General features: G+C 43.4%; 1 protein-coding gene across 1 annotated transcript; it reads left to right on the forward strand.

The window, feature by feature from the left end:
* Nucleotides 1-2,182: 2,182 nt before the first annotated feature.
* Nucleotides 2,183-12,444, forward strand: LOC102381408 (periodic tryptophan protein 1 homolog; the record flags this gene model as incomplete). The annotated part of the gene is made up of 7 exons (XM_006028026.3): nucleotides 2,183-2,279; nucleotides 3,257-3,318; nucleotides 4,893-5,004; nucleotides 7,095-7,185; nucleotides 7,974-8,095; nucleotides 8,788-8,893; nucleotides 9,893-12,444. Coding segments are annotated over 7 exons (706 nt in total), but the record flags the coding sequence as incomplete, so codon positions are not given.
* Between the last annotated feature and the right edge of the window lie 1,940 nt (nucleotides 12,445-14,384).

Here is a 14,384-nt window from a genome sequence, read left to right on the forward strand (position 1 = left end):
CCCTCCCCCCCCCCCCCCGCAATCTTTATTCATCTGCATCTTGACACATACTGCACAAAGCTCAACTGGACAGTGCTGAGGTTGAGCACAATGGAAAAGTATTCAAAAATACAAATCGCAAAAATACACCTCCTGCTTTCAGGTTGGGCAAGTCTCTGACTTGACTTGCTCTGACACTTCAGAACTGTTATCTTTGGCTCATCTTCATACACCTGCTGCAGTTTGCTCCACAGCATAAACTAGAGTGGCCCAAAGACTATTTTACTTGGCAGCTGCAGTAAGTGCCCTAAGGCACCCCTCTGACAGACAAGGGTGACTGCAAGAAAGCCCTGGTCCTGTCCCCCACTCCTTAGGCTATGTGCCCTCTCTCCTTTCACATGTTGCCTCTGTGTCATGAGCCAAAAACAGCAAGAGGCAGTTAAGGAGCCAGTATATGTAGATACAGAGTAGTTTTTCCAACTCCTGTGATTCATTTTAGCAGAGGGCATCTTCCATTGTGTGCTATGTCCATTTTAGGATGTCCCACTGCCAGAGCTACCCAGAGCAGGTCAGTCACAAGGGTTGGGACTGGGTCCAGTGTAGCAACTTGAGCAAAGAATTTATTTTATTATCCAAGTTAGTATTTTTTTTTTAATAGTGCAACTGGTTAGGGTCCTCAGCACAGACCTTGCAAGTATTTTTTTAACTAGATACAATGTGATCTTTTTCTGCTGTCAGACCCAGTAGAGACATACACCTGTGTTGTTTTGCCATACTTCTTTTTCAATTAGTATTAGCAATCTTAACTGAAAAGTCCCTGTTATCCAGACATTAGAGAAAAGAAAATTTCTCCTAAAGAAATGGAGCAAATCTATGAAGGATGATTGACTTTTAATTGACCGTTGCTATCTATTGCAAAAAGAATGGGTCACATAAATAAGATGAATGTATATTATGAATCTGGTAGTTCAGTCAATCGCATCCAGTTTAGGCAACATTTCTGCTACTATTCTTGCTGATATTAGTAGCACATAAAATAGCTTTTATGTTGATTAAAGTAGTTTATCTTTGCAGCAGTCCTAACTGACCTTTCTGTATCATTAAACAACTGAATAATGTGACTGGCATTGGTAGTTTTATGGTGCACCAAGTAATAACTTTTTGGTGATACCAGTATGTGATTGTAGGAAAAATCAGTCCTGAATCAGGAAATCTGAGTGCAACTCAAGATCTCAAAAAGCAACTTTCATATAACATTTGAAATTGCATTTTAAAACTTTAGACCTACTGTGCCAGTTCCTCATAGAAAACTTCTACCACTGGGCCATAACAGCAGTATTTCTGGGATGCCCTTGTAGTCTGCACTCTGTCTTCTGCAGACAGCTTGTGGGGGTGGGGAGGAGGATGGGATGGGTTGGGACATAATTTTGCTAATGAATATCATCTGCCATTCATTCAAAAATGTCATTCTAATTAGGGAGGGATCAGGGAAGCTTCAAACCCTCTTAAAGTACAAGATCTGTCACCTTCAGAGGAATAGTTGTGACCTTGTGCATTTTATAATTCCCTGGCAGTGTGGTTTGGTTTTGTCTGATTTATAGTTTTTATTTCTGTATATGCAGTTAATATACAGTTAATGTCTGAGCTTTGATCCTATGGTCTAACTGTAGAATTTTCGTTGGTCCTTTGACTTCAGTGGGATGATCGACTTGAACAAGAGGCTTCCTTTTCAGCCTCTCCATTAGTTATTTAAGTTAAAGGCCCAACATGACAAGCCTTTGCACAGACTATTTGCTAAACATGGGGCTGGGGGAAGGAGAGAGAAGAAGAGAAAGGTTTGCTGCATGAGTGATAGACAAATCTATATTGTTTGGCCTATATTTGAAAATATTGCCTTTAAAAATGTGTGAAAAGTAATTAGCTCTTAAACTTCCTTGCTTTATAGTATTAGAATTGTATCACCCACTGCAGGATATTTTTCTGAATGTGGAAAAAATACAGATGAAACTGTATCTGCGGTACACTACACGTCAGTCAAATAATAGCTTTTTTGTACGGGTATATATAACTTAAATAATAGATACTAAGAAGGCTGTAGACTCTAGACTAGGACTCATTTGAAACCAGAATCAGGCTCTATATGTCTTTATGGCCTGAGGCATGCGTAAGCAACCTGAAGTTTTTCCCTTTGATTTATTACCAGAAACGTTTTGGCAAGTGCATCTGCTGACAGCACTGTCATTCTGTGGGATATGTCCCTGGGTAAACCAGTGGCAAACCTGGCATTGCACACAGACAAGGTATGTGTATATTGGTGTATTTCCTATGCTGTAAAATGTGGGGGGAAAACAAGCTGAAATCTTATTACATTGGTAATATTGAGCTCTAATGTTACAAAGCTGCTTTGCTTGCAACCAAATGTACAAAAACTCAGTTTTATGAATGAGTTGCTTTTATAGGTATAAAGCTCTATGGGCTTTGTCAAAAGGCTTGCTTGTCGTATCCTTTCGAGAATTGGAGGGAATAACTAGTAGATGTTTTCAAGCTGTCAGCAAACCTTTCATAGCTACATAAAATCATCATGACAGTCTTAAAAAGTGGAAATGTAAAAGTGTTGCAGTAAGCAACGGTAAAATAGATCCTCGGATTAGGTCAGATTGTGAGCCTCTCCTGTAAGGGAAAGTGAGAGCTGAAACATGCACTCACCTACCATAAGTTAGTTTTATTAAATAACCCTTGGGTATCATGGTGGGCTGGCTGCCTTATTTTGGTCTGTCTTATGCTGCCCTTCCCAACAAAAGCTCAGAGATGTATAGACCTCTTTGTAAGTAAAATGTGAAAGCTTGTTAAATCTCAAACATCTGCCTGTCAACACAGTCCCTGCCTTTGGCAAAATTCTCTTGTAACAGGAAAATATATATTAAAATAACTCATTCATCTTTTTTTGTTATACTGGAAGCAGATACCTTTTTATCTTTCAAATATTTTTGAATATCCTTAACGTGAAGAGGATGTGACATGCTTTCTAGAAAGCATTCATACTGGCTTTGCCTCTGCTGAAGTCATCTTGATGCTAGTTAGGAGGAACCTAAAATTTAAAAATGCTTTGTCAGTATTTCTTAACATGCATTTTGTTTTTACAACAAGCTCCTGAGGTACCAAAAAGTGTAATGGGAGTTGTGTGGATTAGTGCTGTCAGTTAGCCTGTCAGTATCAATTGTATAGATGTACTGGAGAAGTCTGCATCGGTGTTAAAGTCTTCTTGCTGTCTTCTTAGGTCCAGACTTTGCAGTTTCATCCATTTGAAACACAGACCCTTATTTCTGGATCTTATGATAAGTAAGTGGGGAAATGTTTGTTTTTTCACGCATTGTATATAGGCAGGGCTGGTGACACCAGCTGTTATTAAAATTGCTTGATACTTCTGTGTCTTCCTTAGTTTATAACTTTTGTCAAACTTCAGTCATCTGGGCTGAGCTCTTCCATACCATTTCCTGTCATGGACTGATTTTTTTTTTTTTTAAGGGTCCAAACATTCTGAGAATGTTCCTTGATATTTCTTAGCCTTAGGGAGCTTGACTTTGCTGCCTTAACATATTTGAACATAGATTTTCTTTTGAGAGAGAGATGCACACAGGTATAGAAAATGTTCAGAGAGGAATATAGAGGTCCCAGTTTTGATGTACAGTCAACATGCAGGAAGTAATGGAGTCTGATTAAAATCTGTCATGCTGTTTGCTTGTTTTTACACTTCTGGTTTCTTTGGCTATTCTTTTGGCTTGCTTTGTTCCTAACAATTGCAGTTGCATGGCTGTCCTTCCTGTTCTCCTTTTTTTTTTTTTCATGGTGATAGCCATCTTAATTTCACTCTCCAACTGCAATTTGCAGTCCCATTTCTGTTCTGGTTTTTTAAGGCTTTGCTTCTGTGTTAATACATTATAAAGTTATTTCAAGAGTTAATTGCATATTTTCTTTTGCTTTATTTTGGTTCTCTGACAAATGTTTCAGATGGCTTGTTGGATGAGTTTTGCATTTCAGTTCTCAGTCTCTCTCTCTCTCTCTGCTTCCAACCACTTGTGCAATGCTGTGAGCTCCCATTGTGGCCTTCTGCAAAGTATGCTGGGACCCAGACTTAATTGAAAGGGATTTTTTGGGGGGGTGGGGTGGGATATCTGAGACATGAAAAGTGTTGAAGCATCCTTTTGAGAGCTACACTGTAGCTCGAATTGTGCTTCTGTGATATTGTTGATAGAGGTGAGGGATTCAGATCAATGTTCTTTGCTTTCAGTTGTAGGCCAGTTTTGGTGTTAATGGAGTTGAAGAGGTTTCTAAAGCAACAGCATTTTTCTTTCATTAACAGTAAACAGCTTTTCACGCTTGTTGTCACTTGAAGAGCTGCTACCCCATCAGGCTGAGCACTAGAATTTTCAGCATCCCCCCAAGAGCCACTAACTCCCTTCTGCTCTTGCTTCTTCTGAGAGCAAAATTTCCACTTCTAATGCTTAATTCCTTACTTAAAGCCAATTTGAATATACACTGGTGTGTGTCCTCCATTCATTTGGTTTCTTTATTGCAAAAGGAAATTAGTTACGTTTGTATTTTAAGGCATGTATTTTAAGGCATTGTGTGTAGCTTCCTATGGGGTAAGTATATTGCATAGTGAACATATTAAAACAAATGGCAGAATTGCTCCCGGAACCCAAGACAAACACTTTGAACACACATGTATCAATCTTGGCCTCATCTGATTTGCTTTTTCAAAAATGAATGATAAAATCTAAATATTTCCTGTCTGTTGAAGTTGCTTCCATTATAATTCATGAATGACTATATTTTAAACCAGAGTGAAAACATTGGTAGGTAAGAATGATAAAGCAAGCTTCACAAAGTGTTCTGGTGTGATTTTCCTCTAGATCTGCTGTTTTGTACGACTGCAGAAGTCCACAGGATAGCCATCGAATCTGGCGGTTTAGCGGGCAGGTTGAGAGAGTAACATGGAATCACTTTTCACCCTGCAATTTCTTAGTGAGTATAACCGTGTGTGTGTGTGTGTATTCCTCCACCATTTCCTACCGTTGCGCTTTACCTATTAATGAATGCTTGTGTTCATGTATTCAGCTACTGCTATGGACTGTCCACGATCTGACTAAATGGATTAATGGAAAGTCAGGCACCCAGCATTCCACACCTTATGTCAGTGATGCTCAACCAGGGTGCCATGAGATCCTTTAAAGGTGCTGCAGGGTGCCATGTGGTATTGACACTGTTAGGTGTGCAAAATCCTACAGGTAATTCAAAGAGAAAACCCAAAGAGTTCAAATAGGAATCCAGAGTGTCAAAAGTATTATGACCTGTTGTGGTCTTTCTGAGTTCTTTCCAGCATTAGAATTGCCCTCATGTTTCTGTAGGCAAAGAGATGTGAAAGCTAAGACCTGGCATTTTCTGAGAAGTGCCTTGAGTCAAGAACCACTGTCTTAAATATACTGTACATAGTTGTCAGTTGACCCTTAATCAGGAGTTTGGTACCTTCTTTCATGCTGGTGCAGCTACAGCACTAGCAAATTTGTCTACAGTGATTGTTTCACCCTGGGCTTCTTTCAGAGTCACAGTGTCTTAGTGCCCAGTGATGGTGATGCAGTTTCCTATGCTGAACATTGTGTTACATTTAACTTAATCCAGGGATGTCACTGAGGCTATTTGTCAGAATTGCTTTTTGTAGCGTGATAGAGCTGGAAGTGAGCACTCCCTCCAGCTCAGACTGTGTGCTGTGTTTGCAGTCCCTCTTCCAAGGAGTTGTCCCACACTTGTCTGACAGTAAACACTTGCCCAGTGTGCTAGCAAAACTGCTCATTCGATTGAATGCAGAGACACTGGGGTGGGGTCCTTCCTAGGTCCACTTTGTTCAGCTGTGTTTGTCGTCAGAGTGGTTAAAACCCCTGGACAGTGCAGCGGCCCTCAACTTCTCCTCCCATAATACAGCTCAACATCCTGCATCACTTCATACTTCAGTCCTTCTAAAATCATGTGCCCTGCCCCGTCTCCACTCCATCCACTGCCACAGTTGTTCTTCAGTCCTCAGCTCTCCATGGCGTCTCAGAGTGAGGATCACCTTGCCTCCTGCTGGTAGATGAGAGCTCCTGGTGCTTTGACTGCTTAACTGTAGCCATAAAACATAAGATGAGATAAGATCTTTCCTGTTCTGCCTGAACTGATTCCCCTGCCCTGCCTTGCAGCCTTCAAGGAGGTGGAGCGAGAACTTTTGAGTTCTAGCACAGCCCTCTTCCTAGGTTTTGCTACAGCCTCTTTCTTTTGCTACTTCTAAATGGTGTTCCCCAATCCACAGCACACTTGGGATCTTTGTTTCAAAGGTCAGGTGCAGTTAAAATGTAGTTTTATGTTAATATTTAATCCCTAGAGGTTACTGTCTTCCTAGGTGGTTGAGCTTGTCAAAAATATCTGTAAATTTGACATTTTGATGGAACAATGACACAATGACACAATGTTAACAATTAAATATTAAATAAATACACATTTAACATTAAAAGTATGTAATAAACACACAGTTTTAGTCTCCAGTTGTATTCAGTTCTTGCTTCTGTGCCAATAAACGTGCCTGTTAACATCAAGTCTGTTGGGTTTGTGAGGTGGATGCCTCTCCTATAAAACCACCAACTCATTTTGCATAGACCACTAAGCAGCCATTAGATGGCAACAGCTTTCGGTTACAATGGACTTGTATGCATTTGAGCTGGCAGGTGAGATACAAAAAGCTCTGGATCTTATTATTTGCTGTCTGAGTCACCCAGCAATTCAGCTAGGCCAGCTACCTAAGTGCAAGCTGCTTCCAGATATTATTTAAGAAATGTGTTGTGCAGTATCCTGATAGTGTCTGCACTGCAGCTTGCAGTGTAGTGTAGAGATACCCAGGCAAGCTTGGATACTGGGAGCAGTCCAGGTGTGATAGCACAGAACTCTGCCTGGCCTAACTTATCCTGTGTATAGGAAATGTAGACATCCTAAATTGCATGGGTTTTAGATTTAGGTGCCAAACCTTGTTTGCTTCAGGTGAAGTCATGTGGTATTACCTTTTTACATGATAATCATGTTTTCCCTAGGCTAGCACGGAAGATGGCTTTGTGTACTGTTTAGATGCTCGTGCTGATAAGCCAGTTTTTACTTTGAAGGCCCATAATGAAGAAATATCAGGTAAGTTGTGTGTCTTTTTGTTTTCCGTTTAAAAAAAAAAAAGTTAGTATCCAGTCAGAAAATTGTCATATAATTGGCTACATAGATAGGAATTTGAGAGAAGCTGTGGTTTCTCATTTAGGAAGGAATCTTGAGTAGTAATTGTGGTAGCTGGTCATCTAAATATGTTGTTTTTGTTAAATGAGTAACTCAAGGGCTGTGTATTTTTGACACCAGTGCACTTTTCTCACTAGCACAAACTGTAAGGCTGTCAAAACAGTTCCTTTTGTTTGGGTCACATTGGTTAAGGTAGTTCCTGTAAAGTGGTTTTGTGGGGGAAAATGAGGGTGAACTCTAGAGTCTGACAAGTCGAGATTAACACCGGAACACAGCCTGGATCAGTGATTCTTAATGCACATGTGCTCTGGAGTTGACTCGGTGATGGACATGTAGTCTTGAACAGTGAAGGAAATCTGTCTGGCAAATGACAGAAGAAAGCCAGTCGGGGATATCATTAGCAGCAGAACTGAGGGAGTTGGGCCATAACTGTTTTGTGCAAGATACCTCTTACTGCCAGAAAAGAAATAGGCCCACTCCTGGGATTCCCTTCCCACTGGGTGGTGGTAATGTCACAAGATTTCCATTAGGTTCCTATGCCTTCTTACTGGAACTGACTTCAGCATAAAGTGTGCGGAGAGCATGAGTTGTTCGTTCTTTTGACTTCCACTGTAAAAAGTTATGCGGTATAGATGGGTCTATGCCAGTTTTCTGAGGCTTTTGAATTAATCTGACCTGATCTTACCTTTCAGGGCTACAGTTAAGCAGTCAGATCAAAGGGTGCCTTGTGACATCATCTGCTGATAAATACGTGAAAATTTGGGATATACTTGGAGACAAACCCAGTCTGGTCCATTCCAGGGATATGAAAATGGTAAAGTAACATCCTAAGAGAGTTATATATAAACCTTGTCTAACGGTTCACTTCTGATATTAGCCAGGCTTCATTGTTTTGTTTTCATTAACACTTCATATCCTAAAAAAACCCAACAAATGACTCTGAATTGAGGGTCTTGCTCTGAGTACTGTTCATTTGCATCACCACTGGCCACACATTACGACATATCACGGGCAAGTTTTGCTTCAGTGCCTTGGTTGCAGAGTTTTGGAGCAGAACCGGAGCATTGGCAGGGTTGCATACAGATCTCTAGGGAGTTCTTGGCTATGCCCTGCCTGGTTCATGGTTTTAGTTCTCTAATGAGCACATCCTGCTGTTTCAGTTTTCTGTAGAAAATCATTTAAGGAAATTTCAGAGGATTTTCAAGTTTGTTCTGCTTGGTCAGAGGAGGTGTCTAAGATGATACTGATGGCCCAGCTACACATTCAAATTAAAAGCCAGCTGTAGAGTTGTTACATTTTTTCAAGCACTAACTTCATAGCTAGTTGGCTGTTTTTTATAGCTAGAGATTCATTTTTATCACGTAATAATTACTTTGCACTTGTGGCTGGTCTCACTTTGCACGTGTGGCCAGTCTAATTTTATTGCTATTGATAAGTTAATTGCATAATGTAGTGCATAGCAGGGGCCTGACCTACCAACAAAGCGTACGTTTCTCTTCTCTGTAGGGCATCCTCTTTTGTGCAGCTTCTTGTCCAGATCTGCCATTTGTCTTTGCTTTCGGAGGGGAGAGAGAAGGGCTACGAGTGTGGGATATCAGCAGCATCTCAGCAGGTAACGTTCTTGATTGAAGCTTCGTGCTTCCTTTTCCCCTCCTTCCCGCACCCTCTGCTGAGTCGCTAATTTTTGTTAATACAACAAATAAATAAGGGTGGGAGAGCGTGAAATGAAGTGTGGCCAGCACCTGGTTCTGCTGCTCACAGCATGCCAGGCACATAGACCAGTTATGGCCCTGTGGAATTGTAGCCCCAGTGTAGTGGGTACCTTGATCTTGTGCTCTGAAATACAATGTTGCCCTTACAATACTAGGCTCTATTTCCCAACTATAAGATTTTTTTTAAATTGGAGTCTTGAATTGAAACTTCCTGTATTTGGCAGAAATTAATGTATTCTCCTTTGGCTTCAGGCATTGTGTCTGATGTGCATGGATGCCACTTTTAAATGCTGTTCTGCATGGCACATGGAAGATCTTTGTGGTTATTGGCATGTTTTGTCTGGCAGCACACACCTTTAACATGAAATCCTTGACTGCCACTTGGTGGGGGTAGCAGTGGGACCTGACACGTGGCCAGTTGCATTGTTTTAGTATGTAAGCCAACAGTAGCAATTTTGAGGATTGTCTCTAGCTGCTTTTGGAAAGCAAATGACATTTTAAATTGGACTAAAACCAAAATTCTAAATGTAATGTGTTGGTCTGCAAAAAGTCAATAGATCATCAAGCATGAATAGATTGCATTCATGCACTTCGAATTGGTATCACTCCACTTTGCTTGACCTGAAGATGATCTTGAGGAATCACAGACCACATGCAGCATAACTACAAAATGGCAGCGAGCGGTCCTGTGCGGGAAGAAAAAGCATGCCTCCCTCTTAATGTAATTAATTAGCAAAGATGTAGTTTGTCTTGTAATGTAAGACTTGGGACCCTGTGGCTGGGGGAGGGGGAAAGCTCTCAAGACTGCTTAATTAAGTTTTAGATTCCTGTCTTTTGTTAAAGAAAATCCTGCCCTTTTCTGCGTGAGGCATTTATGTAATCTCCCGTTTACGTTGCAGTGAATGAAGCGTTTGGAAACAGAGAGAGGCTCGTAGTTGCCAGTGCCAGCTCTGCAGCTAGCAGCTCCCTTGCCAGCAGTAGCAGCAAAAGTTCAGAAGCAGCAATGGAATCATGACCAATGGAGCCTCCCAAATATACTATGCAAGTGAAAGCAATAAACCAGGGTGTACATAGGGACTACAATGAAATATCTGCTCTGCACAAAGCTCGATTCATTTCCGTAAATGTTTCCCAAAAGAGTGGATGCAATCCGCAGCGCTTTCTCATGAGAGGAAAGAATTGCCTTGTGGCTCAAATAGGAGGCAGTCAAGAGGTTCTGCTTTTCTGCCTTTCCCATGGACAGTGAAGGGTTAAGTCACTAACTCATGAGGTTGCCCATCCCTAAAATAGTGGAGATTTGCATCCCAGACATGCAAACTTTTATTTGTAAAGTGGTATCTCTAGCACAAAAGCATGGTGCTCCTCTAGGGGGTACATGGAAGTATTGCCTTGAAGAAAGAAATCTCTTAACTGCATAATGAAAATGCTCCTTCTGAATCGTGGGTCTTAAGAAAGGTTTTCAGAGTTCACTAAGCAGATGTGAAATCTCTTAATGTTTCTCACTTGGGGGATTTTCATCCCCAGGTGGGGCAACTCCAGGCAGTAAAAGGGGTTGTGAAGCTTTGAATATTTTCCTGTAGTGTAAAACAGGAAATTCTGCATTGGTGCTCTTCACACGGTTTCCCCTTTCAGATTGTGGAAGTCACAGATGGCAGAGATACACCAGTTTGAACTGTAATGCTTGTACCGAGGCAGTCATGGAAATTTTTGATCATTGAAGAATAGGTCACCACCCTGGAAGGTTGAGAGATGCCCCCTGAGGGCATTGGCAAATATACTGCCTAGTTGCTTTAAAAGGGGAGGGAAAGGTACTGTTCAGGAGTGTGCATCAGCTGGTACAGCTCTCACATCTGTATGATCCTTTATTGATGCAAGTGAATTAAATTGGCCCAAATTTGACCCTGAAGGAAGCAGGGTTAAAGCTGCAGCGGTTTTGCTACACTTGCATCACCACAGAATCATAAAGATATAATTGTTGCATCACAGCAGCTTATGCTATTATCGTGTGGCATTGATACAGTTCTTACATCTGTCTGTGCCCCTGTAATGTGAAACAGTGCAGGGATGAGCTTTTTACCCCACAGCCATCACAGAAAGTTATGGAGATCCTCTTTTAATGCAGTCTTTATGCCACTTGCTTAGGTGCATAAAAACATAATACATCTTTCCTCAGTTAGGGGGAATAGAAGAGTTTATAAACATTTTCTGCCTGGTGTGACTTGGAGAAGCAGGACTCAGTGATCTGAATGCCATATAAACTGTAGCTTGCTTGGACTGTTTAATAAGTTTTAAAGCAACAGTCTGGCTTCATTGTGTCTTTCTTTTTTGGTTGCTCCGTTCTTATTTTAAAGAGACTCTACCTATCTTTGTGCTGGCTATAACTAGTGGGAGACTTCCACTTCAAAAGTAGATAGAAATCGGGAACTTGCTCCATTGCCTTTGACCTGACATGGCTTAGATCTTTCCCTTGACCACAGAAGGGTGGGGCCAATGAGTTGTTCCAAGTGACTATAATGTGACAGGGGTGCTGGAGAAGTGCCTGGAAGTGCCTAACCTGTGGCCTTGCAGCCAGTGTGCTGTCAGGCAGTCAGCGAGGTTTTTTAAATCCCCATCTGTGGTCCTGGCCCTTGCCAGTATATTTGTTTTATTTGGTGACTATTTAATGCAAAATGAAGAGACCTCATTGGAAGAAAGGCCAAAAGACAGGATTTCCTCCGTGTGAGCACAGTGCTTATTTCGCTAGGGTATAGTGCTCCTCACCCCCACAGCAGCCAGAATGATGGGTCAGGCACAGATAACACCTGGAATGGTTAAACATGGTTTAAACCAGATGTGCACGGCCTTACAAACCTGTTAAATCAGTTCAACTCTGCCTGGAATGGTTCAAAGACCTGGAAAATCAAGTATGACTTGGAAACCTGTTCACTGTTTTGGGTAGACACCAAGCATCCTGTGACACTGGTCTGATCAGCCCTCCAGACAGCCCACATTGCACTGCTGCTTGCTTCCCACCAGAAACACACCCCTGCACACACTGCTGCTGCAAGTGGCTGCTATGGTACATATCCAGAACTCTACTACTTGCTTTTTTTCCATTTTGTTGGAACTTTTTAACACTGAGCTCCCTTGCACTGTTTGTTCAATAAAAGGTTTTTAACAGCAGCCCTGTCTTCACTCCCTACTTGACCACAACCCCTCCCTATACCCTGCCCAACTCTGGCCCCCTTCTGCCACCTCCTGCTACTCTGTGCTCCACCTTGTTTTCATGTCTCCAAGCATAGGGCTGCAGGTACTTACTTCTGCCACCTGCGCTGCTGATGGGGATTAGCCTAGGTCCTCAGGTATGTAGCTGCTCTGGTGCTCACAGGGGACATTCTGCCCCCCCCCCAGATCCATTCCTGGCATCATCACTGCCAGGTGCATGGGATGACCATGTCAGGGAGAGGGTTAGAGAAATGCAGGCCCCTGGCAGGGGTCCTAAGGAAGATGGGGGGGTGGGGTGGGTGGGGAGGAAGGTGCTTCAGACCCTCAAGGCTCTGTCAGACAGCTCCATCACAAGACACCAGGGCAATAATCCTCCAACTTCTGCCCTCTCCTGTTAGGATCTCTGCTCTCTTGCTGCTGTTTCTCAGGCCCGAGTCTTTGCACGCCACAGGTTTTCCCTTGATTTATGTGGGTTCTGTATGTGCAAATTCACTCTTACACAATGACCCTTTTTATACCCAAAATTTGTTACATGCAAGGTAAATTCACTCTTACGCGACCGGTGTGGTAGAAGCCCACAATCAGCTGTTTTGCACACGCTGGTGCATTGTGGGAGTGACGCACACCAAAATACAGTCTCCTGTGTGCTCCTTGCACGTCAGCTGCGACACGTGTTTCTGTAGTTGCCATCCCATTATGGTAACATTCACCACCACCCGGGGAGTACCAAAATTGTCTTGTAAAAGTGGTAGAAATGGGTCTGGGGGGTCAATACAGTTGATGTCTTGGAATGTATCCCTATTTGTTACGTTGCACCGGAAACCCTCGCTATTCGCAGGTTCAGCATTTGCAAATGATGAGCCCCCATCTTTTATATATTTACAGGAGCTCCTCTGGAGTTGTGTGCTTGCTGCCAGCAGGCTCCTGCTACCAGGCTCCCACCACTGCCACAGCTGCACAGCCATGGTCTCCCTCCAGCCGCTGGGAGGGGGGGGCATGGCGTTCATGAACGCAGTGCCTTAGTTGTGGATTTCACCATTCATGGGGATCTTGAGACTATATCCCCCGCAAATGGTGAGGGTCTCTGTGGGTACAGTGCACTCCCTTTATGCAAATTTGAGTTATGCACCATTTTCCAGGAACGCATGTACAGCATAAAGCGAGGGAAACTTGTACACAGCCAGGGCCAGCCCCTCCCTCTACACGGGAGTTAGGCAACATTTTTGGCCAGTGTTGAAAAAAAACACACCGCCTACCTTGTAAGGTGCTGGAGTCATGGCATGCCAGAAAAAACAAAACCAGAGCTGGGGGTATATGGCAGGACACGCTGCCTATTAATATAGTTAATAATCATAAATGCTGCTGCTGCTTTTTTTACAGTAAATAAATATTTTCAAAAAAACTCTAAACCTGGTGACAATAAATAAAACTTCATATATTACCTTTGGTGGTGTGTATTCCTCCATTGCTAAGCCTGTTGTGATGCGCGAGAGAGAGAGACAGAAAAAAAGGAGAGGGCAGCGAGGACACACATGTAGACAGAGCACTAGGTGCACGTGAGCGTGCACACACACGCCCCCCCCCCCCCCGAACCAAACACATGCGTGCACACACAGAATCAGATGAAGAGCTGTACGTGCACGCACACAGGACCAGATACTCTCACACAGCCAAACCAGACAGTGGACAGAACCAGGCACCTGCACAGCCAGGCTGCAGGACAGTTGGACCTGAAGATGCCCTGAGCCACTGCAGCCCCTGTGCTTCCCTGGGAGCCTGCTCATGGGCTGCAGCACACCCCACCAAGGCCCTGGCCTGGAGCCCGCCCAGCAGCCAGCTCTTTGGGGGGGGGGGCCCCCCCCCCCCCCCGCCACCCCTCCACAGTGAGCTCCAGCTGAGCTTTGTGGCACTGGCGGCTGTGCGCACCCTTGGGTGGACAGCAGGCAGAGCCCTGAGGTAGTGCAGCCCTGGCCCCTCCCGCAGCAGCAGCATCCCTGCACTGGTGGTAGCCTCACATGCCTCGGGGCAACACCAGCCCGTGCCTGCATGCAGCTTGTTTGGGGGTGGCGGGGGGCGGGCAGCCTGTGGCCACATCAAAATTCACCTTAGTAACCCCCCTCCCAATCCCCCCATCCAGCACCGCCCAGGCCACTGCTGCCCACTCCGCTCCAAGCCTGGACCCCCCCC

Source organism: Alligator sinensis, unplaced genomic scaffold (genome assembly GCF_000455745.1).
Source record: "Alligator sinensis unplaced genomic scaffold, ASM45574v1 scaffold409_1, whole genome shotgun sequence".
Taxonomy (NCBI): domain Eukaryota; kingdom Metazoa; phylum Chordata; order Crocodylia; family Alligatoridae; genus Alligator; species Alligator sinensis.